This window comes from Anopheles merus, chromosome 3R (genome assembly GCF_017562075.2).
Source record: "Anopheles merus strain MAF chromosome 3R, AmerM5.1, whole genome shotgun sequence".
Taxonomy (NCBI): Eukaryota; Metazoa; Arthropoda; class Insecta; order Diptera; family Culicidae; genus Anopheles; species Anopheles merus.
The window spans coordinates 10,317,232-10,344,643 of NC_054084.1; the positions used below are offsets into that span (position 1 = coordinate 10,317,232).

General features: G+C 42.1%; 2 protein-coding genes across 15 annotated transcripts in view; both read right to left on the reverse strand.

Moving 5' to 3' along the window:
- Positions 1-4,878, reverse strand: part of LOC121596089 (CD109 antigen) — a 32,246-nt gene extending 27,368 nt beyond the window's left edge. For both annotated transcript variants that reach the window (XM_041920730.1, XM_041920731.1), the window contains exons 1-2: positions 4,713-4,878; positions 3,870-4,233 (exon numbers count right to left, since the gene is read on the reverse strand). The gene's annotated coding sequence lies outside the window, so the exon portion shown is untranslated. The remainder of the gene's footprint in view (positions 1-3,869; positions 4,234-4,712) is intronic.
- Positions 4,879-5,439: 561 nt separating this feature from the next.
- The window catches only part of LOC121596956, a 69,426-nt gene continuing 47,453 nt past the window's right edge, over positions 5,440-27,412 (reverse strand). For 11 of the 13 annotated variants that reach the window (XM_041922371.1, XM_041922368.1, XM_041922375.1 and 8 more), the window contains 6 exons: positions 26,832-26,946; positions 24,370-24,536; positions 24,151-24,270; positions 20,237-20,428; positions 20,028-20,163; positions 17,684-18,889 (listed from right to left, as the gene is read on the reverse strand). In XM_041922371.1, the coding sequence (XP_041778305.1) occupies positions 18,838-18,889; positions 20,028-20,163; positions 20,237-20,428; positions 24,151-24,270; positions 24,370-24,536; positions 26,832-26,946 (782 nt within the window). In that variant the 3' untranslated portion in view covers positions 17,684-18,837. Of the gene's footprint in view, positions 6,972-8,152; positions 16,720-17,683; positions 18,890-20,027; positions 20,164-20,236; positions 20,429-24,150; positions 24,271-24,369; positions 24,537-26,831; positions 26,947-27,412 lie in introns of those variants that run through there. The other 2 variants (XM_041922381.1, XM_041922380.1) reach the window with 2 other exon arrangements.

Consider the following 27,412-nt stretch of genomic DNA (forward strand, 5'->3'; position numbering starts at 1 on the left):
AAAGGACAGAGGTAAGAGAATTATGATGTGTCTCGTGATTCACATGAATGTCCTTTTTGCTTCTTAAGTGAGGCGACGGCGGCCGCCAACGGTTTCCTTTAATGTGATTGTCCCACCAGGGCGGCTGTCGGCGATCAACAGACAGAAGAAGTTCCTGCTTACACACGGGATGATATTTACATGACATGGTGTAGAGTATGTCACCCGGAAAAAGACCCTGGCTAATGAGAGACAGGAGAAGAGGAGACCCTCTTTCTTCCTATCGCATAATTCAACCACAATAATTCGATGTAATCTATTCAATTCCCAAATCACAAACCACAACTATTCTGCACGGAGCGGAAAAGAGGGACACACCAAGAGAATAAATGATGGGAAGAAGCACACAATGCCCGTTACAAACCCAGGGACTATTGTAATTATTATGCGCGAATCTTGAACCGTTTGTCCCTGGCATGCCATTTTCATGAAAGGGAATGGTCACACAACGACTCCCCCCCCCCCGTGTTGTACGTGAAAATGGCAGAACAAACATATTACTGTAGCTCGATCGTGCGCGTGTGGCGGCACTTTTGTGTCCACATTAAAAACCATTGCGTTTGCATTTTTCCTTTAATGTCCTTCTCCTCTTCTCCTCTGATACACAAATTAATGTATTGACTGAGTGCAGAGAGAGCGCGTGCAGCCGACCAAAGGATATGTGGAGAGGCAAAACGAAAGCGAATTGTCATCATACTTCCGGCTCGGGGAGATTTCTGATATAACGAATAAATTGTCTGCACACACCAGCACACGATGGGGGAAAAGGAAAGGGAAAACATTAAGGATCTAATCAGTTGGGAAACAGACGGACCAGACACGGCCGCTCGGCTGCTTTCGTGGGGTAGCAAGCAGGCAGGACGAATTGCTCAAAAGCGTTCACGTGGTTGAAGAGAGCCGGTGGTCAAGGGTACACACAGACAAGCACAAGGACTAACGACAAACTGCTGCTGCTGCTGCTGCCGGCTGGACATGCATGCGACGGCAAACGATTAAAAGGAAGGGATATCAGTAACGGATGGCGGCTTCGGCTCCGGGCTAATTGATTTTGTGTTGCGCCGAAAGCCAATCGGAATATGTACCCATTTTTTTCATGCAAACCACAAACCTTATTATAGCTAATTTCAAGAAGAATGTGTGTAAAAAAGGTGACACAAAAATACAATCAAGATGTGTGAGGAGATTAGCGTTAATTTATAGGTTGGTTTGCTGGGGATATAAACCGATAATTTGTAGCCGTATAAAAAATCTCTTTTTAGGCATTTATTCCAACCTTCACAGTTCACAGTAAGTTGCAGAACTGGTGGATGAAAACATAAATCATCTCCTGCTTTTGTCACCAATCGATTCCTGTTTAGCATAATTCGGTGTGCGTGCGCGCGCTTGTGCTTTAACGTTACAGTAAGTTCAGTAAGAGAGCAAGAGGTAAGTGCTAATTTAGTATTCACGTTTCTTATTTTTGTGACCCCTTTTTACGGTCTTTCCCAATGAAAGTGAAAACGAACCACTCTACCTGCTCGTTAAGCCCTTTCGTTTCCTAATACACTTTTAATGTCTCAAACAACTTTTTTCATAAAGATGAATAGGAAGAATAAATATTGATTAAAAATCAATCACTCTCCTGTCAGCATTTTGCTGCCTATGTCTGAAGCAAAATACTATTCAATTATTCTTCTCTCTTTATTGACATTTAGAAATTTAATTTCATACAAAAATTAATACAATGTTGAGTTCAAATTGGGCAAATTGTATTTTACTCGTCATTAACATTCAACCTACACGGAAAAAAAACCGGACGTCAGAGGTAAACATGCTGTCAAAAATGCCGGTTACCATGGTACCGGCCCGGTTGTAAACAAGTAAGCCGGCAATAGCAGAACCAGCACACAACCAACCACCCCGGCCACACTGTTGGGCCGTTTTTCCACGTGAGGATTTTGTATCGACCACGCTATCTAAAGGTTAGGTTCGTTTCTTATCGTTTTAGCTACACGAAAAAATGCTTACTCTCACTCGTTTGCATGAAAAAGGTGGAATCTCTACTATTCTCCTATTACCAGTAACTTGGCCTCTTACTTGAAATGAAAATGGTTGAAAGACCAAGAAAATTATTAAACCACGCAAACACGGGACATCATCCTAGGGACATGAAAAGTTTTCCATGCAGGTGTGTTGATGTCTCGTTCGATGGGGAATTGTTAGGATTTTTAATTTAAAAAATATTTGCCTCTATTTGAGTAACATTTTGTAAACATTCTCCAGCGATTAGAGGGTCGAGGGGAAGATGAGGACAGTTGCAAACAGCTTTCGCGCTACGCTACAATTAAATTCCTAATCGAGGGGAAAAACAAACATCATTTCCACAATGGTTTTCCGCTCTCTAGCCGGCTTATGCGGCAGTGTAGGTTATCTCCTTTCGTGGAGAAGAGAGCCAGCTTAGCTTATTTTAAAAATATAATTTGACTTTTCTGGAAGATGGAGAAGATGGCAAAAGAAAACATAAGTTGAAGGCATACCGGCATACATGTTTGTGTTATTATCATCAATAATAGTAGGACAACAATGTTGCTGTAAACAAAATAATTATATTATACGTAATTATGTGATGCAGATATTTAGATTAAATGTAAATTAGACATTTATTCTAATACGATATGATAAACATCCAATATTAAAAAAAACACACACACACAATTTTGCATACCCCGCGACTCACAACACCACAGTCAAGGGAGTTTTGCGAGATGAGAGATGACTCAAAGGGGCGTGTGTGAGACGACGAATTATTATTGTTTGCCCGATCGCTGATAGAATGTGATACCAACACCCCCAACCAACCCATCGCCACCACCTACAGCAGCATAAATAACCCGGTCAAACTCCCTCCAGTGTCTGATGTATAGGTGACGCTTTACGCATAGCTCTGCGTACAACTTTAAGCACGGCCAGACGTGCGTGTGTGCGTGTGCGCAAAGCGTGGATGCGCGAACACCTTTATGCGCCCTGAGAAGGCTGTGTGTGTATGCGTGTGGTGTAGCACGATCGCGATCTCTCTTCTACACCCCTTGCGGTGGTTGGAAGAAGCACATTTTTCAACAGGGGATGATGATTCATGCACTCTCTCGATGGAGTTGGATTGCTTTTAAAAAGCTTTAGAGAAAATTTTTTGTATATTGTACAATAGAAGTTAAAAAGTATTTTCCTTTGTGAGATCATTAGAGACACAAAACCTTGTGTGTCAAAACATGGTATTTTTCCGTGCGCAACGCACACCACCATAAAGACACAAGAGATCCACGCCCTTTCGGTTGCTGCTCGACGGTGCGGCATGTTTTTCTTCTTCCCACTTTTTTGGACTGATCTTCAACACATCGCCATCAACAGGTGTGTTTGTGTGTGTTCGTGTGCGACCTGACGAACATGAGTCAAAAAGAATGACAATCGAACGAGCAGGAGAGTCTTGGCTTGGCTGAGATGAAAAGTCAAAATTCAAAAAGTCAACGACAACAAACTTGTATGAAAGAGCTAAAAAGGGAGGGTTCGTTGCTTTTCGCCCGCTTGTACAGGTGGAGTTCTTTGATAAGCTACCTGCTTCTTCCATTCGGGCGGGCGGGGCAGGTGTTGTTTGGTTGATGCGAATCGCATTTCGTGGTAATGGGGTTTCGTACTCTACTCTATTTTCCAGTTAAAAGCATATTAAATTGTGTTACCCTGCAATAAGCAACCTGTTGTTCAAAAGTAAGTATTCCCCGCTAAACGTTGCTGGCAGCATTAACGCACGCACACAGCCACGGACGCATACCGATATGCTTACATTCTTCTTTGCTTACCTGTTTCACAGTTGCTTCAAACGTTCGCGCCCACCCTGAGCAGGCCACCGTTCGAGAGGAGCGGGGGTACACCGTTCCGCGAACTTGCACCAACACACTGACAGACAAGCTTCCACGACGACGACGACGCGATCGCCACGAGATCCGCGGCAACACCCAACTTTTCTCGAACTAGCTGTTTGCTGCTGAAAAATGCTTGATTTTACACGGAATTCGTACTAAAAACCACTTCTCACTTTCTACAACACAGCATCATTGGTGATTACGAGGAAATATGGATTGCTTTGATCACTCGCGCACACAGAACACAGCCTTTTGCACGATGGGGATACACACCAAAGAACACACAATATTGCTTCTTGCTCTGTGAAGGGGGGGGAAGAAAAACAATTGAACACTTGTATGTGATTAGCTAAACGAATATATGGGACAGTGAAGTGCAGCAGCACACGCTGCTCTCGCGGGGAGGCGGCCTTAATACAATTATCCAAACGGTCAAAAGATCACGCGTCGCGGTCACTTGTTGTTTCTTCTTTTTTCGGGGCGTCGTCTCCCCGCGTACACACTGTAGGGCTACGCACTGCTCCACACCAATACACACACACACACACAGACGGATGAGAGCCAACACCGCCCTGTTTTATGTAAAATGTGACTTTCTTCAGGGAAATAAACACATTTTAGCACACCCGGGCACGGGAAACGTGGGCAAAACTGTAGATCATCCACCGAGAACAATGTGGTGCAATAATTAGCCACACGCTCTAACGCACACACACACACACTTCTTCTACTGTGGTTTTGCCGTTCCAGAGAAACTGTTTCAAAAACGAACAAACTTACACATAAAACTAATGCACCGACTAAAAAACCGGTTCCAGATCCGGTACGCGCACACAGAGACACACGATCCTTAGCAAGGATTATCACACGTCCTCGTAGGAAAGGACGACGATGCACCCCGAATGACGCGAGCCCACAGACGTACGTCCGCACCGCTCGATGGATGGATTTCGAATAATGAGCAAGCGAGCCGTTACGAAGAGAGGCACGCCTCGACAGACAGTGCGAGAGCGTTGACGTTTGATGCGAGAGAGAGATAGAGAGCAAGAGCAAAGACAGGGGTGAGCAACCTATCGTCGGTCGTTTTATGTGAAACGAATGGGAAGAGTGTTTATATAAATTTTAAAACGTTGTCGAACTGTGCTTGTACTCTTATATTTATTCAGTTGAAAGCATTTTAAACTATTCACTCCAAGTGGAATATTCTCATGAGTAAGACTGTAAAAAAACTGGAAATCAGTATGCAGATTGAAGACTGTTCTCTCTCATTTTGTCTCAGTGTGTAAGTACAATTTAAGGGACGCCGGAGCAATATGACGTTTACCGAAATTAATCAAATTTCTTATGGAATAATTTTAAGAGTTGCGTTGAATTGTACATTTCTGAATTGTACATCTGGAATCTGTATCAAATCTTACCTTTACGACAGAAAACTTACATTTATTCATCATGCTTATGTCATCATATGCTCATATCGCTCGGCAAATGCTGGCACGTTAGGGAAAAATAAGAAAACAAACCCACTGTACGATTTATTTGTTCGCTAATTTTAGTACTTTACTTAGAAATAGTTTAACATTGCCGATATTCACGATGTTATTCAAAAAGATGCCACACCAGAAAAGGGCGTGCATATATTTGTGTGTGTGTGTATTTATGTTGCTTTTGCGTTTCACGTGTTGAACCGTTTCGGGGTTGTATTTTTACCTTCGTTCTCTCGTTTTTGTGTTATTTGTATTTTTGTTTGTTTGTCAATTTAATCATCTACCGATAGTTTAAACTCGAATGGCCCTACGTTGAACAAGGTTAATTTTGATTACTTTGTTTCTGTTAAAACGTATGTATTGTGTGCTGACGTTACGGTAGTGGGTTGCTGCATTGCGTTCATCTGAGTTGCAGATCAACACTTAAGTACTATTCAAACGATCCTCAAATGCCAGAGTCAGAGGTTACTGCAATAAGTATGTAACAAAAATTGTTTCCATATCCTGTTTCAAATTGATTTGATGGCGGTAGAAGAAAAATTAAACACAAAACGAGGTTTACATTACTATTTTTTCGGTTCAAAGCTGGCTATGGGCTCTATAATTACAATGTTTTTTGTGTTGCTTCTATTACACTCTGGCCTTTTTCTTTTATTTGCTTGCTACACGCTATCTACTTACAAAGAAATTGTGGTCTTTATTCAGATAATTTGTTAGAAAACGAATGCAGTTGAAGTTGCAGGTTGGAGCGTGGCGGTTCCTCCTTTTTTGTTTCATTAAAAATTGTGTGATTTTCTCCTTTTATGTTGCATCATTCTAGACTCGTTTACTTCAATCTATCGCTTGTTTCGCTCTGTTTTAGACCATGGATGCAAAATGGTTTTAGTTTTTCAACAATGTTTTTTTTTTTTAATTTTAATTGGTTTTTTTTTATATTTTACAAACGATAAAACTGGTCCATCGTTTATGCCACGGTTATTTCTATTAGGGCATAGAAAATGGTTTATCTTAATAGCACTCGCTGTATCCAATTAGAAGGACTAACATAAATTATCTTTTGAAACAGTTCAAAAATCAAGATGCTAATTGAAACTCATGTTGATAGGATTAAATAAATCAACAAGTGAAGATACACACTCAAAACACACATTATGTGACAATAATACAAGGAAAAGTGACAATTGTTTGTCCACAAAAAATAAAACAATAAGACTTCAAGTTTCGTGAGTGTGTGTGTACGATTTACTTAGTAAAAGTAAACTCTTATAAAGACAGGCGGAAAATATTTATAAACCGTGTAATTTTACTCCGAACCACAAACTAAGTTGATGTGCCGTAATCAAAGCCTTCCTCTACTTGCAGCACACTGCGCTAATGATGGAACCGGAAAGGTTAAGAAACCCAGGACATGGTTGGAGTTGGTCGTTGCAGGTCGCCAGGGACTTGCTCGAAATGTTTGCTTTTCTGTTTACTGGTAATCACTTAGCTTATGTACAGTTTCTGTGGAGTAGGCAACGTTTGCGGTGGCGAGGAGCATCACTTCTTTAGCTTCTCCCTGCAAAGATATGAAGTGATAAAAGAAAAGAAAAGAAAAGAAAAGAAAAGAAGAGAAAAAAGACAAAACAAAAAGGTCGTAATAAATTCATAAAAGTATGGAAAATTAAATACAAAAATTAAACAAATAAAACACAACATAAACAAAAGAAATGAATAAGAAACGAGAAGAGAACAATGAAATATGATGAAAGAGCACAAAAGTAATGTTTTGTTGCCATGTGTAACATTTACAATCAAAGCAGCTATGTTGAATGTCACTCACACATACACAATCACACTCACACACACAACCACACACAGTGACGTACATCAAGGATTGAGAGTTAGTACAGGCAACACACGATACACAGCATGATCTTATTTTAAATCAACTGGTTTTTGTTTTATTGGTCAAACATTATACATAATAACAATATCTGGTAGTTTTCTTCTTCTTCTTCTGCCTCTTCATCCCTTTACTTGCTTCTTTGCTTGCTGGCTTGAACCGTTCACCATCGCTTCCCCGTTACCCTTCCGCAATGACCTTCATTACCCTCTTTTCCATGTACCACTGTGTGATTTTCCACTATTTTGCATCTTTTTTGTTTGCATCCTTTTGTTGTTCTTTGTTGTTTGCTTGTTTGTTTCATTTTGTTTTGTTATTTCTTTAAGTTTGTTATTTCATTGTTTTCTTTTCCACGTGTTTTCAGAATGTATGTGTTTGCGTGTGTGTGTGTGTGAGAGTGTTTGATGCCATTATTCCGTGTTGTTAATTGTTAATGTTTCCTACAATTGCTGTTTGCTTTAAATTTAGTTACCTTTTCATTTTCTTTTATATTTTAGCTATTCGTACCGTTTTTTTCTTCTTCTTCACCGTACGTGCAGCAAACGGTGCTCTACCATCTTGTTTGGTATGTGGTTGTGTGTGTGTGTTTATTTCTTGCTTCTTATTTTTGTTTCTAAATTTTAGTTTTGTTCTTCTTTGTTGTTTTATGTTTTTTCTTCTTCTTTTTTTCGCATTTACACTCTTTAACACACACACATGCACATTTCGCATCATTTGCTCATTCACACACACACACTCAAATTTGTTTTCGGCATACAATATTTTCTTGTTTGTTTATTTGCATTCCTTACACGCTGTAAATCGTTCGCACACTACGTTCGCGGATGATGGTTTGCTTCATGTTGTTTTTTTTCTTTTGTTTTCAGTTTTCGGTTGCTTGCTGTTGTATAACTTTTACATTTTAATGCCTAATGTTTTTTTGTCTTCTTTTACTTTGTTTTGTTTGTTTTTGGTGTGTGCTTATGCGCTGTAGAGAGCAGCAGTTGTGACGAAGGTTTCAAGAAGGATGGTGGGTAATTTAATGGCAATTCATCTTATGAGAGAGTGTTGTTTCGTGATTTACAAATCGGTATTACAATTCTACCCGGTCATCACAAATATTTCCAAACCCACGCGCACGCACCAATCAATCCGTTTACGGTTTTGCTTTAATGGCTGAGTGGGTTTTTTTTTTGCTTCGTTAATTTATTGGCTTGAACCTGTACCTAGATGACAGTAGCAAACACAACTCGAACGAAATTAAAACCAAAACGAAATATGTCTACTGCAAACGTAAACCGTATACACCTCTACAAAGAGAACGCCTGAACTCGATCATTTTCAATAATTTTAAATCTGTTTTGTGGTTTATTTCTTCCTCTCGTCCTAACCATACGCTCATCATAGTTTTGGTTTCTAGTTTGTTTGTTTGTTTGTTAAATAGCTTAAGTGGTAATCAACAATGAGGTTAGTGAATAAATAAATAGTGCAATACATTCGCACACATCAACCCCGCGGTACAACGTTGTCGGGCGCTGTCGGGTGACGGGATTAAAGCATCAGAGGTCTATCTTTATAATTAGAATAATAACGCGCTTAGATTGGAGGCAACACAAACTACGAGCCTGCTGCTGTGCATGTGTGTACAAGGACGACCTCCATGTTGCAACAAGTAAACATACGACTAATAATTCAACGCACTACCGGGAAACGCAATATCGGTTTTTGGTAACGAGCAGCGCAGTGCAGTGCAGTGTGTGTGTGCTTTATCCGAGTTTTGTTTCTCCTTCCCAAACCAATATACACACACACACACCCAACGAAACATATGCTTATGAGTTTGAAACGTGTTTTCAAAAGGAAAATTCTTCCCCCGTGATGGTGCAGATCGAACATGAACATGTACGGAGACACGCGAGCAATCGATCACTCGATCGAACAATCGACGAAAAAAATCAACCAAATAACACACACACCGCTCAGTCCCAGTGGGTTGAGAGGGGGGAGGGAGGTTCGGTAAAAGTAGTATCGTGTGTGATAAGAAAAGTATTGCAAAATCAATACTTTATCAATTGGCTGTCAACGGCCTGGTTCCTGTTCTTGTTCTCCTGTATTGGTTGTATCTGTTTTGCATCATCATGTCGGTTTTGTTTTAAAAGGAACATTGGGGTATTTTTTGGTTACTTTCCGTTTTTCTTCTTTTTCTCATATGTTGTTTTCACATTCTTATACATATTTCGTTCGCTTCGTTCTTGTTTAGAATGCAATTTATCCGAGCTTTGTTTCTTTTTCTTTGCCTTAAGTGTAGTCTTTTCAAAAGTCGCGATTTGCTTACGGGGAGGTGTTGTAGTAGTAATACGTTGTTAGCCTTTAATACACGATTAGTCTGTGTGTTTGTGTGTGTGTGTGTGTGTGTGTGTGTGCTAAATTGGGAAATTGTTTATAGCTGATTTGCACCACATTTTCCTTGGTGTTTGACCACATTAAGAGTATGATGATGGTGGTGGTGGTGGTGAGGGTGAAGGAGGGAGAGAAAGAGTCAAAAGGAGAGCTGAAAATGCATTTCTTTTCAACTTTTCAACAATGGTGCACACAAATGTAGTGGAATAACTTTCTTTTTTTTTAAAGGTTATTGTTTCCGTGATGTGCATGAAAAACGTGATATCAAAATTGTCTGAATGTGGTGAAGTAAGGTTTCGTTCTTCAAAACGCGCATGTTTTCCCCCCTCTTACACCGTGCGGTGTATGTTTGCAATTTTTGTTCTTTTCAATGTTATTTTTTCTCCTTGTTTGATGCATCAAACATATCTACAGAAGAACAGAAATTAATCTGGTTCGTTTAGTAGTGATCGACAAGGTCCTACTACTACACACCCACAAGAACGCACACACACACGCACGTTGTGCATAGAATGAATAAATAAGGAACACTGAGAATCCGTACCGAGTGAAACGACGTTGAAATAGTTATGATTTGCAATTATTTCTTTTTATATATCGCATTTTGAACACACGGCTTTATTGCACACTAAGAGATGCGACGAAACGGATCAACAACGATCATCAATCAAAAAGGAAGCCTGAAAACTAAAAACGCGATCGTACACGGTGTTGTGGTTGTTGAGAATGTTTGCTTCTAACTCTCGTTTAGCTTCGTTTGTGGCTTTTTGTGGGGTTTAAAAACGTTTATGTGCTATTTTTAGTTGATCGTTAATGTGAACCATCTGACTCGATTGATTTTGTTTTCTTATCTGACTGTACTGTATGAGTGTTTGACTGTTTTATGTGTGTCCTTTCTGTGGGTTTTTGTTTTCACTGTTCCATTCTCTCAAACCTTTTTGTATTTAGTTCAATATGACTGGCGCGCTTCCATTTCACCGTCGCCCGCTGACCGGTCGGCCGATTTTGTTCTTTGCCTGTTCTCTGTTCTGTTTTCCGGTTTAATGCATAATAATGCGTATTTTGCAAGTATTTTATTTAAGATATCTACAGTTCTGTGATCGTACGTTGCGCATATTTCACACAATTTGGTGATATATTTTCCTCTTCTTCTTTGTTTTCCCTTCGCCATCGCTTCCGATACAATAAAATGGGGCCAAAGGGAGAAACTGGCTGGGACGAATTAATTTTGCTCGCTTAATGCATAACTCAACAGATCACAGATTGAGTGATCTCAACAGGAAAACGGTTGCTGAAAGTTCGACTGCCATAGTAGACTAATCTAGGACAATAGGATTAGAATTATTAAAAAAAGAGAACCTTAGCGCTCGTCCAACGCAGAATCCAATGATCCTCTCGCGCAGGAAAGATGGCAAACGGAAACGAAACGTAACGCGTAAAATTTCAATACACACTTTTATCCCATCAACTACTATTATTGCAATACGAAAGGCTATGAACACGAAGTCTTCATTAGCTTCTTGGGTTTACTTGTTCTTCTTCCATTTTTGATAATTGCGCTAAACTTGTTTAGCGGGGAGGTTGGCTTAAACCCCTTCGTCACTTGAACAAGTCGAAACGCTTTCTTCACCGCTCTTTCTCGCGCTCGTGCAACTCTTCTTTGTTGTGCTAACTTTCATGCTTTAAACGTTAGCTTGCAGCTATATTGGATTGCATATTTATATATGTATATATCATTTCGCGTCTCATTTTCCAGCTCCAATCTCTACACTGAAGGTAAAAGAAAATTTGTGGGCGTTTTGTTTTTTTCTTTTCAATTTTTCTCCACCATAGTCCTCATCTGTTTACATCCTCCGCTTCTTTCGTCCTATAATAATGACTCGTGTGGTTTCGCGTGTTTTTATTTTTCTACTTACAGCGGCGGTACGCGAGATGCAATTTGCGTGTTTTGCTTCGTAATTTTTAGCATTTTTACTCTAGGGGTTGTCTCTCTTTTTCTCTCTGCTCTTAGCAATTAAGTGTGTTTCTGTGAAGTGTACATTACAAATTTAATCTTCTTCAAACTTACTCATTCGATAAGGCGGCGACACTAGTAAACAAATTCTTGCCGATCTTTTTTTTTTAACACTCCCACCATTCCACACACCCGATTTGCTTGTGGGAAAGGAGAGGATGCGGCAGGAGAAGGAGAGTTGGTGTGGAATCGTTGGATTGCCGTTTTTGTTGGAGGGGTTGCTTTTGGTTGATCGCTAATTAGTTACTAAAAGCTAATTCAATGCCTTTTAAAGCACAAAGGAATAATGGAAACAAAATTCAACCACAGCGCACAATGATTTGGTAGGAACAACACAATAGACTAGATATTTAAATCAATACGATGAAAAACGAAACACTTTTCAGATCAATCTTAGTGAGATTTCTTAATTCTGCTTGAAGTATTCATTACCTTTATGCTTTGTCTAATTTTTTTTTTCGAATAGTTATCTTTCTTTAGAAAAATAAATTCACTTTTATCGATTGCAGTTGCACTTGTCTCATTGTACGCTGTCGTACAAGTGTGCCTCAAGGTTTATACAGTTACAGTGTCTTATTTTGTTTTGCCCCGATTGTTACTGCACTTAAGCATTGAATTTTGTGTCTTTCGTTTAATAATTCGTGGTGTTCGTGTTCATGTTTCGAGTGAAAAGAGGTTGTGAGAATATTGCCTTTTTTCTTAATAAGGAAACTACATCATTTTTGCACTAAACTACTATTCTACTATACGGTGCACTACCTGCGCTACGGAAACGAGGAAAGATAAAAATCCCTTGTGTGTGTTATTTTTACATAGCTAACAGGTAAACCAATAACGCACATTGAGAGGAAAAATAAGTAAGTGTAAGTATGTCTGGCTGGCTGTGTTCACAGTAAAAAAACGAACCCCGTAAGATAGAGTTAAAGAAAAATACGCTCATTTGCATACACTACTAAAACTCACTAGCGTGTGCCGTTTTTTTTAATGCCATTTCATAATGCTAGAGAGATGTTCTGCGTTTTGCTGCAATATTTTGGGTATTGGCGAGATATTTTAAGTCTGCCCCCTCTCCGGTTTGTCCTTGTCCGTTTACTATTACCGCGTTCCAATTAATATGCCTATTACATTTCTACGGAGTGCTCTTGGGCTTTAGCGTTTATTACTCGAATAGTTTCTCGCTTCTCCTTTTCACCAATCCCCCCTTTTGCCCTTTTTTCTTCTGTATTCTGGTTTTATTTATTATAATTTTCTAAATTATTTGCCCGCGCTTATGCCCGCGTTCTACATTCTCTTCTCGCTGCTTAGTTTTGCTTTTTCCATCGCCACCATCAATATTCCCTTTTATCTGTTACTTTGTTTCTGTTATTTTTTTTTCTTCTTCTGATCTTTTTATCTTACAATATGTACAGTGTGAGTGTGCAAAAGCATGCAGCAACGTTAAACCTCCGCCGGCCCTCCGGTGGCGCGCTATTGCTAATACTCGATGCAAACTAATGAACCTCCAGCGCGCAACGAACGACACTCGGCTGCCATTCATCGGGCGATCGTTCAAATGTTACACGAAACTGGCAAAACCGATTCGTCCCCAAATCGGCTCGGCCAACGGAACAAGGTACAAAATACTTGCGTTATCGATTGATTCATGTGTTTTTAGTGTGATAGTTTGGTTGCTCCTGTGTTACTACTTTCATTGGTTTATCATCAGCACAGTTCCCCCTTTTACATTAGGTATGTATTATTTGCAACCGTTTCTTACCGCTTTTGCACTGAAATACTGGAACCCCTTTGCCGGTACGTGTTCGAGGAGGGGCCCACGAGCTTCGAATTTCATGTTGTTTTCTCTTTTAAAATGCGTTTCACACTACCAGCAGAGCTTAATCGTGTTCTACGTGAATTGTTCTTTTACCTTTATTTTCTTCTTTGTTATTATATAGAAATATAATACACGAATGAGAAAAGATGGAGATGAGTTTACAGAAGAAGAGAGTGTGTGTTTTATGTGCAGGAACGGTGGCGTGAAAAGGGTTGTTGAAATGGTTCGTTTAAATTCGCGCGCCCCTTCTTCTACGATAGCAGTTACGACGACTATAGGAAAAAAGGAAGGAAAGGCCTCTGCTACTAACAGTTGCTAGCTAATTAAATCAAAAGAAGAGAAGATGAAGAAAGGAACATGCAAGAAAGAGAGAGAGTCAGAGAGAGAGAGAGAGAGAGAGAGAGAGAGAGAGAGAGAGAGAGAGAGAGAAAAGTCAAAAGAAAAACACAAATCGTTTTCCCTGTTCACCGACGGATGGAAATTAAAGCATATAGTCTTCTCTCGTCACTAAGTGTTATTAAAGCATGTTCCCATCCATTCTTCGTTATCATTCATTTTTCAATCGCTTTTCTTCAATTATCTAAGTATAGTTGAAATAGTAGTAAAAGTTCCATAGAGTAGTAGTTACAGTTTTTTTTTGTAGAGAGTATTGATAGCAGTAGTAGTGGTAGTAGTAGCAGGTAGCAGCAGCTGCAGCTTCCGAAACGCTACTGCTATGAAGGACAACGGATGTAAAGCTATCGATTTCATCGTTTATGTGTGTGTGTGTTTCTCTCTGTTTCGTGTTCGATCGAGAGAGGCGCAGAGGGTAGAGGGTATTTAGATGGGGCTAAGGGGAAAGGGTACGGTAAGATGAAGAAGTTGAAAGACCCATAATGGAGAGAGATGGTAAATGGTACTTTTTTTTGTTGATTCTTACTCGAATGCTTTGGAGTGCTCAGGAGTTCGTTTTTTTTGTTCTAGGCCTCTGTACTGGACTTTACACAAACGCTGTAAGGGTTTGGCCCTTTTTGCACGTACACACCTATTATATCGATCAAGAGTGCGAGAAAATGGTGAATGGTGGTGTGACGGGTGAAAGCGAAGGATGTGATTCATTTTTTACTGATTTTTTTTAATAAAATAGTGTGTGTGTTTAACGATTTCTCTGCTCGCATCATACCGATTCGGTTTTTTAGAAGTAGAAGAGGGGCGTTTCTTATTATATCTACTATGTTCTACTAGAGCCTGCATCAAATTGTGAACGTTTTCCTTCGCCCCTTCGGTAAAGCACAGTGTTAAGAGCTTGTTTCGGAGTTCTACGGTGTTCGGTATTGTTACCTTTCTCCTTCTCCTCCGTTTTCTCTTCACTCGAGGAGTGCAGCAAATGCGTGGATGAGGTGAAACGTTATGTTCTCAAAACGTGTTTCGTCTACGATTCTCTTTAAACGTGTTTCACTTCCATGATTAACCGATATCTCGGCTTTCCTTTGCTTCTTCGGCGCATAATGTCTCATTGGTGATCGTTCCCGGCATCAACCTTGCAACACTTCCGATTACACAATAAGCCTTATGGTTCTCTGTATTAGCTGTCAGTGGTTTTTAACATCTTCTTCTTCTTCTTCTTCTTCTTCGTTCTCGTTCGTTTTTCTTTTTGGTGTGGTAAGGATAAGTAACGGCTACAAACTCTTCAATCGCATCTCTTTCCCTCTTTCCCTCTCTCTCTCTCTATCTCTCTCTTTCGCGCTTTGTGGTGGGATTCAATATAAACGTTCAATTGTTCATCAAATGTCACTAGGTCGAGAATGTCCTTAATTACACATCGTTCGCATCCGGGGATTCGCTTATCTCACACACTCTTGGCAGCATGGTGATCCAACACATTCCTTCTCGAACACCCCCCACCCCATCACTTACGACGGGAGGTCCTGTGTCGGTGTTGTGTGTTTTTGTATGTGTTGCGACGGGGCTGTCCCTGTCCCCGCTATCGCTTCCAGTTGAACACGCCCCATGCGGTATGGCGCCGCTAGCGATCAACCGATGATGTTGTTTGTTAGATGTCGTGGCTTTTCCTTTATGTTTTTTTATAGTAAGATTCTTCATCATAAATTACACTACGCACTACTACGCATCGTATTAATGTCTAGGGTTTTAACCGTCTGTTGGCACGATGTGCACCTCGTGCAAATGAGCAGCCGCAATATTTACAAAACAACGAGCTGTCAAGGACAGCTCGAATAATTCGTAAAAGAAACTCCAGATGGCGTTGTGAGTTAGATAAGGACGAACAGATATCCCCAAAATGAGACAACTGGCTGAGCTGTTAAATAGGGCCAATAAGGGAAAAGTTCGACAAAGGTCGCTAAGCGAGGTTACTTAGGGTCAAGTAGATCAGCTGGTCTGAAACAAAGCGCCATTGAAGACGGCGCTTAGTTGCAAATTATACAGGAGAAAAGACAGACCAATTTTTGAACTGATCGGCGGAACCCTGAATACGCGAGCGACAGTTACAAAAATTCTGTAGCAGCAACTGAAATAAACATAAAGCTACACCCGTGGCAACACCGTCCTTCGGACAGCTCCGATTGCTGCTGCTTTATAGCTATCGATTTTATTCTTTTGGTTTTTGTTTTTTGTTTTTTTTTTTTTTGTTTGACCCACGCCCCACATAACTGTTACTTGACGTGTGTGCGCGCTTTCTGCTCATCGTATTTTTTTCTTTTTAATTTAGATTTTGAATTCGATTCTATATAGCAGCGCGCGCCCTGAACGTGGCCTGATTCTTTTGCTCCTTTTAATCCCGTTTAATCGCAACGGAATCGTTACCTCCTTTACTCTATTCTCAAAAGTACCGGTATCTATCCGCAGAGTTGGTTTTGTGAGTTGAATGTTTAAAGTAAATACGTGTGTAAGTGTTTTGTTGTTGTTTTGTTCTTATTACTTAAGCTGGTAGAGATGCTGCTTTAGCCTATCGATACGCACACCACTTGTTTTCACTTACTCTTTCTTCACCTTCTCTCCCATTAGCCCTCTATCTCTCTCTATATTTCTCTCTCTCTCTTGCGCTAACAGGCAGCAATCGGTTCCAAACGGAGACCCTTCCATCGCTCTACGCGGTCAACAATTCATTTTTAGGGATCTTTTGTTCTTCTGCTTTTCCTTTCCCGATCAGCTCGATCGTCTTACAGCGCTAGACTTATCATTAGTTGTAATTTCGGGAAGCTTTTCGCCTTCTCCTGCGGGCCCAAACATACGGGACAGTATTTGGTACACGGAAATACATTCACATACACATTGTTACACATAATACACAGAAATAAAGAAAATACACACGGTGAACACACGGTTCAGTTGTTGACGATTGATTATTTTTCCCAAGTTTTTTCCCACCCACACGCACACACGCACAGAGCACAGGATCACCACACAACAAACAGCATTTCATGTTACGATCACAGCCAGGTGTGTTTGTGTGTGTGTGTGCGTGTGTGTTCGTGTTGCGTATTTGTGAATAGAGAAGTTGGTGCGGTGAGCAGTAGACGAAAGAGATTAGACGGGTTTCGATTCGAAAACGATTCAAAACCATTACCGAGAATGCATCACACATCGGGTATTGAGTTATTGAGGAAGAGAGAAGAGAGAAAATGCGTAAGAATTTTCATACGATTATTTAGAAGGCATTTATATTTGGCAAAAAAAAACTAGTAGAATGCTGAAGAGAGAGATGGAGTGGTTCTACTAAAAGCATGCTACTGGGATTTTTTTTTGTTTCAATTATTGAATTAATAATCTTTTTTTACTTTTAAGTGTAGCAAACGGAACTGGAGAGCTGGTGAACAAAGGGGAAAAAGTACAAAAAATGCTCAATATAATGTTTGCTGGCGGCAAAATTATAGCACAGATCGAGCGGAAACGGAAAAAAGTATGCATTCGGCAATCATGCATATGAGAACTGTGTGTGTTTGTTTGCTTTATATTAAGGTGAATGATGATTATGTTAAGGGTGTGCGCGTCAAGTGAACGCAGTGTGGTTGGTATGGGTTTCTTTCCGGATGCAAATGCAGCTAAATATTTCATTATGCAAGCATTGGCACAGGTGCATCATGCTTAGCCCTAACAGTAGTTAATTCGACGCCTAGTAGCTTCGGCTTCTTCTCTTAATGGATGCAAAAATTAATAAAAAAAAATCCATAACGTTCGTGTGGTACTGTTAGAAGAAATTTCTTTTTTTTATTATCTGTGTACTCTCTAATCGATTACTAAATACAGCTTTTAGATCTGCCTCTGTATGTAATTCTTTTCTGGCTACGAAATTCTCTGCTGCGCTTCGCTTTCCGTAAAATACTGAGATTGCTAACAAATTTCAACAACAGTGTGCCTGCAACAATCTTGCAAAACGGTTGCAATGGTCCGGGTAAGGCCTAACTACTCTTGCGCAACGTGTCCAATACTAGCTCCCTTGCTCTCCTTCTCCTATGGTAAATCGATCGCTGATGGTCGGTAAACAAAAACAGATACGCGAAAGCGCGGGTGCGCGCGCGCGCAAACAAATCAACGAATCTACTCTAAAAAAACCCACAAAATATAGTGTATAAGCTTTAAGTTCAGCTGCCTTCCTGTCCCTGCTCTAGTAATGTAATTTGCTGTTCTATGCTGCGGTTTCTGTTGTTAATGGCTAAAGGCTAATTCAGGGAGCGAGAGACACCAGTGTTACGTAGACTCCACAATAGTTTGGGAGCGCGGTAAACGAAATCGTTACGTGGGGAGGAAGGATTAGGATAACTTTTCGTAACGCTAACGCTTGATAATGCGCAAAGTGCGGAACAGGAAGGCGAGGGGTGGTGCGCGCGGGTAGCCTATACAAAGTTAAACGCTAGCGGCGGTGCGCATCGCTTGCTGTGAGGAGAAGGCGCACAACTGTGGCTGCTGTTGTTCGGCGGCTGCGGCGCACGCAACTGTGTGCGAAATGTGTGTGTGTGTTATTTCATAAAGGTTTAATTGTGTCTTTGTTGTCGTTTTTTTATGTGAGACTTTGGCTAACACGTGAGATAATAAAGGTTTTAAAAAGAAATCCGCAATGGGATTGGTAAACAGAACTACTGAAGAACAATTTCGCCACCCACCAACCGGATAGATAACGGTGTATCGGGAGGGGGAGGACGGGCCAAACGGTACCAATTCAAACACACCAACCCTTATTGAAGAAGGATTTGGGATTGAATGGATGACGCTGACGCTCTCACGGGCATTAAAAAAATCATTCGCACACACACACACACACACATGCGCAAAATGCACACGCACGCGCGCACCGAGGCTACAACACCCGTCTTTCGCAAACTTGCTTGTGGCTTTTACTTTCTTTGGCGTAGCTCGGATTCATTACCGTGGTAGCCGTTTTTGTTTCTGCGGGAAAGCGGAAAATAGAAGAATAGAGAAAGAAAGAGAAAAAAAGAAGAAGAAATGTTGCTTCGGTTAGGCAAAAATCGTTTCTTTGGGGAGAGAACGACGGACATCGAAAAAACAATAAAGAAACACGGGCACACAGGCAATTACAGTAAGTTGCAAATTACAACGATTTGCAGGGCGGTGGCAATAGAGGCATTTAGTAGCGAACGACAAAGGGGAAGAGAGAGAGAGAGAGAGGTAGCGTACATTGCTTGTTACACTGATTGGTTTTTGAATTAGTTATTAATTGTATGTTAGTTTTTACATTAACACGCGCGCTATCATCGTTAGTGGCAACGGGTTTTAATCAAAACAAATACATATTCATATGTGTGTGTGTGTGTGTGTACATGGTAATTAGTCTGTTAATATCACACAATCGATTGGTTAGGTATACCGCTATGAGGAGGGTTATATGATTCTATCCCTACTGTACTGTTCATAAGTATCCTTTGAGGTATTCCAACAAGAATCAAACCAGATACTACAACCGTCTTTGCCTATTGCAATTTCTCATTTCTCATTGATTAATTTTCCCACAAAGATGACACGACAAACAACACTAAATTCTGGTTGCTCCGGTAGTTTAGTGTATCGGGTGGGTGGAATAGTGTGAGGTGGTGAGATGTGATTGTGGAATGCAGTTGTTGCTAAACAACACTTTTACTACCTTCAACGTGCTGCATTAACTACAAACATACTTTCCACTAAATGATACAGGTTCAAATTGGTGAAAATAAACACATACAAAGCAACTATCTACGTAAGCGAACATCTAAACGGACGTAAACTGGAACGTAAATATAAAACTAAAATCCAATATAAAGCGCTTGCACACAAACACCAAACAAGCAATCAGTCACACAACATCGAGATTAATCCCTGGCAGTTCTTGTGATGATCCCAGTATCGATCGGCATTCGCTTGTGTGACTGATTGTCGATTGTTTGGCACAACAGAACAGGAAATGGGGGGAGATTTTGCCAGCATAATTAACAACGATGGGGTAAAGGACTACCAGGGAGACACCACAAAACACGCACAAAAAAACCGTGCGGAAAAAAACAAAATCGGGAACGGTTCCGGTAATACTTACTGGTCGGGACTCTGGTCGGTATCACTTTCCTCGATCTCTGTCTTGTTACGTCTTTTTTCGCATATTAAAATAATCGCACACAGTAAAACAACTTCCACAATAATACCCAGGAAAACGTAAAGTGCCGCATATTTTCCTAAAATTACATTCAAAAACAGGGATTAGTTCGCTGTGAAAGCAGGTGATTTGCTTCGTCATTATAGTATTACCTCTTACTCTAACGGTGATCAGAACCTGTGCCGGTTTGCCCGTAAACTCGGTGGCATTGTTTCGTGCCTCGCAGGTGTAGTCGGCGTAGTCGTCTAGCTTTATGCTATCGATGATAAGCTTCGCGTTCTCGACGCCCCTCTCGTCCTCCTCCAGCACGATGTGATCTGTCGACGCGTTGTAAGTATTGTTGCCTTAAAAGAGAGAAAATAATTAATCACAGTGCGTGTGTGTGGGTTGAATAAAATATTTACAATATAATGCTACCACCCCCGCCCAGCCTTTGGCAACAAGATTCCCTTTAAACAGAACAACCAGCCTCGTACGCCTCTCCGTGAGCTTTCTCATCTAAACGCCGGTATGTGTATAACAATAAGCTCTAAATTGAACAAATATTAAAACACTAACAGACAAACCAACCCCGCCCCGGCATCTTTCCTTCACATTCTGCCACAATGGGTGGAGCGAAAGAGTGAGCAAACGTGAGCGTTCCTTCTCGCCCGTCGTTCCGTGCTGATCCTGTGGAATTTCGTCCCGTATTATGTTTCACCTTCAAGCATGGCGCACCGCTCCGCTCGCACCGGTTCAACGGTGGACCGAGCGATAATGGAACGATTGCACACTTGTCTAGCTGCTAGTCACGTAATGCTGGAATCACCACGCGCAACACTGAACACGAGTGAGTGTGTGTGTGTGTGCGGCGGACGACAAGAAGAAGTGGTCCTAGGCAAAAGCGCCCCCGAAGGGCGAAGAGCGATTTACTCGCGAGTCACCGACGAGTGCAACACCACTTCGGCGTGTGCTCGACGACGATGGGGACTTTCGATGCACGCCAGCACGACCCCCTCTCAGGATCGTCTACCCAGTTTGTCGCTCGCACGCCCAAGGCCACAGGAAAGGAAAAAAAGGGAACGCCAACCGGAAAGAGAAACAAAAGTCCATTAGAGAGAGCTTCTCGGGCGGATCGGGTCGCGGAGGTGGATGGTGTTGAGGAGAAAGAAAATTCTCCCCCCTGCTGGACGGAAAAGTTTGTCCAGTGTCTTGCCTCTTGCCACACACACACACACTCGTCCCATGTAAGTGGTTGTGTGCGCTGGGGAGCGCGCGTGGGTGAAAACACTGCCTTTGAACGGAAAAAAGGTATACATAAGCATGTGCGTGTGAACGTGAGTGTGTGTTGAAGTAGTTCAGCGACAGGATACGGGCCAGCTTGGTGTCGGCCAGGGATAATTGTCAGCTGGAAAGAGTCCCGAGACGATTGGGTTCGGGAGCATGGGTTCGATCAATTTGTGCTTTTAGCCCGAACAGGCAGACACACACAGAGGAACACACTGTACGCCTTGCGGGCTTAACCGTAATTTCTCTCGTTTCGCCCATATCGTTGACAGACGTTCATTTAGGAACATCTCTTGGAAAAAGAAGAGACAAAAAATACATCCACCTTGCACCTGGCCGAGAACGGATAAGACGTTTCGTGTTGCTTGCCGGGACCGTTTAAAGAAGCCTTGGAGAAATCAGTAAAGATAGCTGTAATGTAAGCAGCACAACAACAAAAAAGACGCCGCTTGGGTAAGACCCTTTAGTCTCTCTCTCTCTCTCACTGGCAGTGATTATTCTAAGCAGCTCGTGCTTCACTCGGTGCTGCCACCACCGCCGGCCGTGTATATTGCAAGCACCCCGGCGGGGTGGTGACGGCGCCCGGGGTTAAGCAATTTAATTTATGCTTAAAAGATTGCGTGACACCATAAGGTGCTTTGGCTGTTAGTGGAGCTGTCGGTCTTAAATCACGCAAAACGGAAAACTGCTTCCTTCCTCGACACCTGTTTTCTTGCGCTTCCTTCGTGCGGCATAGCTATTGCGCGGAAAGAAGCAGCGATGGAAAGGCCGGGATCTTTGCGCTATGGATTACACCAATTTCGCTGTACGGGGAATAGGTGAAACAATTCCAACTGCACACCAAACATCCAACAAGTGGGGGTCTAGGAATAGTGTGTAAAACGGTTTTTACATCACGCCACACGTCCGAACATGCTCAGCAGCACTCCCTACATCCTCTGGACAGTGTGCTTGTAATAAATATTTACTCGATGCCCGTGTATGCGATCCATTGTTTACACGGCAAAGACTGCCCCCGTTACAAGCACATACGCCAAGGAAGGGAGGCACACACATAGTGTGCAGATGTAGTTAAATTTAACCTTTCCGTCCAATAAACAAAGCTGCACTTTTTGGGGGTTTTTGGAGGTTGATTAACGTTTGCTTTGTGGTTTTGTTCAACGGTTTGCGAAACGGGAGCGTACGACGATGTTTAAAGGTCAGTTTCACGCGAAGGGAAGGCAAGTGTCCGTCATGTCTACAGGCAACATAAATTCGATCGGGATTTTACGACTCGCTGTGTCTTTTTTTTAGTTGGCAACTGTAGCCACGCCGTATGTATGTTCCCGTCAATCATCTTAAGTCGAGTCGTCGCATCCTCTGTCAGCAGCAAGACCGAGCATACACATTCCCACAGTCTGCTGCGACGGTTGAACTACCACCATCGCTAGCAGTCGTAACCAGTTTTGTTTGTTTATTCAATTGATTAATGTTAATCGATGGCTGTCGATTCGATCAACCTCCTGTCCCCGTCCTCATGATTTTCGTTGGTCCGATGTGTCGTCGTGTTTCCCCTCATCTTTAATTTATATCAATTTATGGGCTGTTTTTAATTTCTTCAAAAATAAATCGTTTCCGGTGCTTTGGTTTTGCTGGCGTAGATGGAATGTGATTTTAATGGAGTTGAATTCGGCCACAAAACAAACAATACACTTAAAAGATCATTTTATTTGTGCAAGACGATAGCCTCACCCACCCCCTGCTTCGAGACAGAGCATATCACAAACATATCAAGGCCAAAGCGTACGTACGGGACGACCCGTTAGCAGCATGTCGTTGCCAGCCAAAACGTCCGACCAGAATGCAAATGTGGAACACCACCAAAGGATGCAGCACAACGGTTGGGGGAAAAAAATGGAAAATCACACACACACACACATATACGGGGGAGGTGACATCGACTGCGAGAGGACGGGCCACACCGAGTCGGTATTAAAAATAAATTTTAAATTAAGCTGATAATGCTTAAGAACGGGGTAGGCTATCTATATTGTTCCCCGCTATTAATAGACCCCGGTGGGATATTTTCGTACAGCGGCTAACAGCGGGGCTGACCCCTCGCGGCTTTCTGCCCAAACGCCCGTGTGGAGCACCTAGCTGTGGCCGATATTGTTGCCAAAGCACGATGAGGACGATTTCTTCCCACCTCGTGTACCACCCAGCCAGCCAGCAGTGATCACAACGAAAGGTCCGACGGTATACGTAGCCGTTTAATGTAGCGCCAAGGAGCGCGTTGGACGTCGAGAAACCCCGGGAGGCGAAGAGAAGGGCATTTTTGCTTCTCCCTCTCCAGCATAAAAATAGCGACAATATCATGCTTTCAAGGTGAAACTAAAAGAAGAGTGGGCCGCCGATGGTTCCTGACGGGTTGCTGCTTGCTTTTTTTCTTCAAATGGGAGCAACCCACCCTCGTGCCCACAGTGGTGTGTGTTTTAGAGCAGGCAAGAATATTTTCATTCCAATAATGTGCGCACCGGCCGCCCCCCACTCTCTTCGTAGGACGCTATTGTAAAGTCCCTACTCTGCCTTCTTTTCCAACTGGCATGATATTGGCGCTGACTATTACTGAACTGGAACGTAGAGTGTATTAGAAAATGGTGGAGCAACGCGTACCACCGTCCGGTTTGAATGGCAAAAGTAAAGTGCTCGCCTAATGGGCATTGTGCTTGTCGGCGCTTCTTTGGTTTTTGCTTTGTTGCTATCCTTTACTGTTAAACAAAAGCGCTACTGTTGTTACTGTTCGCCGCATCCATTTACTTACCAACTATCCAGGTGATTTTAGGATCCGTTCCGTAAGCTATACAGTGAAGCGTCAACCGTTCGCCCTCCACTATGTTAGTTTTGCCTATTTCTGTGCTTTCAAATTTAACAACAACATTAGCTGAAATGAAGAAGGGGAAAAAAGCGAATTAGCATAGGATTATTTGTTTACGCATTCCGATTTTCTGATTGCATTCCGATTGTGACACATTATGCTTACCAACTACGTTAAAACTTTTCGATACACCCAATTGTGGTACGCTACACGTGTACTGTCCGGCATCCGTTTCCAGTGCCCGACTGATGACGAACTTTCGTTCGGCCGCCAGTATCTTAAAGCGGTCTTTTAGCGATTCGACCTCACTTACGTTCTTACCGTCTTTTGCCCTATGAAGGAGAGAGAGAGAGAGGTTAAAAACATTGTATTAGAATTTCTCACAAACATAAACGTAGTGAAGCTAAAACTAATGATGAAAAGCATGAAAAAAAAAGTTGATATGATTTATTATAAAAAGCAAATTACCATTTTGAGCTCTGGTTTACGTCAACAAGCCTGGATTTGTTTATCGTTTCTGTGCTTTGCTTTTTTTCCCTTCACTACAAGGCGGACACATCGGAGTGCGTCATCGAGTGGCTCCGCCCTGTGGCACTAAGCCACAGGGGGGTAAGTAGAAGTACTTAAGCTGCTAACGCTCTTCGGCCAGAGCAGAGGCTTCCAAATTAGCATCGAAACTTGCTCCCATCTCCCCAACCCCGAAAGCAGGGGCCAAAGTTTTGTCAATTTTCGTCATGCTAACAGTCCACCTACCACCACCACGAATAAATTGATCGTATATCTCTCGTACCGTTTCGCAAAAAAAAAAAGAAAAACCCATCACGAACAATTACACACCGTGCAGAGCACGAAACTTGACGAAACGCGTGGAGGATGATCGGCGGGGGGAGGATGATGATGCGCCCGGTGATGGTGGCAGTATTTAGGTCAAAAGTTGTTCTTTACAACAACCGGGACGTTTTGGGGGATGTCTCGTGTCGTGGGCGCACTGCCGAAGACACCTTTCGCTTGTCTTTGCGGGCTCTTGAAGGATGGCTTCAGAAAAAGCAAGAAAGGAAGTGGAAGTGTGTGTGTGTGTGTGTGTGTGTGTGTGTGTGTGTGTGTGTGTGTGTGTGTGTGTGTGTGTGTGTGTGTGTGTGTGTGTGTGTGTATGCGAACGCAGCGTAATGTCAGAAGCCCTTCGTGCGAGCAAAAATCATTCATCCCTTAAGGGTGGATGGATGGGTGCAGGTTTCTGCTCGTCCCCCCAACCACAGCCACATGCTAAATAACACGCATACACACACTAACTGACACTGACGTCAGCAGTTTTTGTGTTTCACTCCACAATAGCCAGGCCAGGCCGCCAAGACAGCGGAGGAGTGTTAATGAGATGTTTATTTTACACAGTATTGTGTTTGTGTCGGTGTGTCTTTGAATGGGAGGTTTGTGTTGCTTGGCAGTTTTGAGCAACAAAAAACAGCAAAATAACCAAAAAACAATGTTGCCAGATCGCCCCAAAAAGAGTTTGCAAAACCGCGATGGAGGCGCCCAGTGGATGGTGTGAATTTAAATTTGCCATTTTCCAAAAACACACACACACCGACTTTGCCAATGCATTTTACATTCTCATCAACACGCTAACGCACATGCTTGTTATCTTAAAGAAAATATTAAATATTTAAAGTTAAGGAATAAAAAAATCGCTCCCAAACAACTGGAGGAATGTCATGACACAAACCCACGCCACGGGCCGGCACACACAAAAAGAGACAGTAGCAAGGTCACCCCGACGTCAGTCGCTTTGAAAAGAAAGAGATTTGTGTCAAGAAAAGAGAATCATCCCTTTTGCTTCGTGGCGGGCATTATAGCATGAGCATGAACCTCGTCGTGGGGGAGCGAATCCTTTCGGAATGAAAAATCGATAATTTGACAAAACCGAAATGAATGACACAAGGCACAAGGGGAGTGGTGGTGGTGGTACGAGAATGGAGCCACGGCCAACCGACGGAGAGGAAAAAGGTTGAGAAGAAAAGGGTGGCAGCAACACTCTCCACGGTGCTGTGCGCGCCTCTTGCGATCTTAAACGTTGTGATGTGAAAGAAAAACGCAGAGCTGGATTGATAAATATTAATGGTAGCTGGGGTTCGCTTCTTTTTTGTTTGTTTCTTCTCCTTCTTTCTCCCACAGCGCGCGGATATCAAGTGACCTCGAGTGACGGGGTGCGCGAAGACAAATTATGGAAAAAAGCACCACAATAGAAAAAAGGGGTGGCGCCAGAGTGGTAAGGTAAGTACTTTCGAACGAAAGGATGGAGGGAAAATATATATATCGTACGCCAAAGCGAAGAGAATTATTTTTGTCCCACGGCGACTCGTCAACAAGCGTAAATTAATTGACCCACATAGAGCGAACGCGAATGGAAGCGTTTCGGCTATCTCTGCTGCGACGATCGATTGGATTGGTTTTACTATGTTGGAATGGTTTTAAATGTTTTCTCAAAGCTAATTCATTCGCTTTTCGCAAGGCCCCTCTATTACAATTCTAATTGGAATGTGGATAAACAATTCTATAGTAAAAAAAAACGTGGAAAGCATCATCAATACATCTCACTGTATTAAATAGAAGGATTCATGCAATACACTTACCAACTTAACTCAAAATTTCCTTCCTGTGTAATGTTACAACCGAGCGTCAATGCTTTTGCTATATCGAATATTTTTAAACTAGTGCTGGCTTGGTCGTAGTTAGGCAGCAGTACATCTGGAAAGAGAAAGGGGGGGGGGGGCAAAGTGGGGCGGAAGGATAAAATACGGAAAGTTATTAATCGGTTGCACACATCAAAACGCAGTGCATTGCGCTAGGGGCAGTTACGAGCTATATAATAAGCATTAAACGTTAGAATCGAGGGGAGGTGGGGGGATGGAGTTTGTGCTCGGCTCCCGGATGGCAGGAAGACCAGAAAGGAAGCAGGCTCTACAAGCCTAATGCCACACCGGGAACACATCGAGCAGAGCAGAGGAAATAGAGAAACCGGAAACAGGAAAGCGTGATAACAGAGAGAAAGATAGAGAAAAAGAGAAAGACAGAGAGAGAGAGAGCGAGTATAAAGAACAGTTTTGTGCTACAACAGGCGGAAATGGGTTGTTTAACTGGGTGGAAGGGAAAAAGAACGTTGATAAAGTGAATGAAAAAATGTGAATTTTGAAGAGTAAAAGAAGAAGAAGAA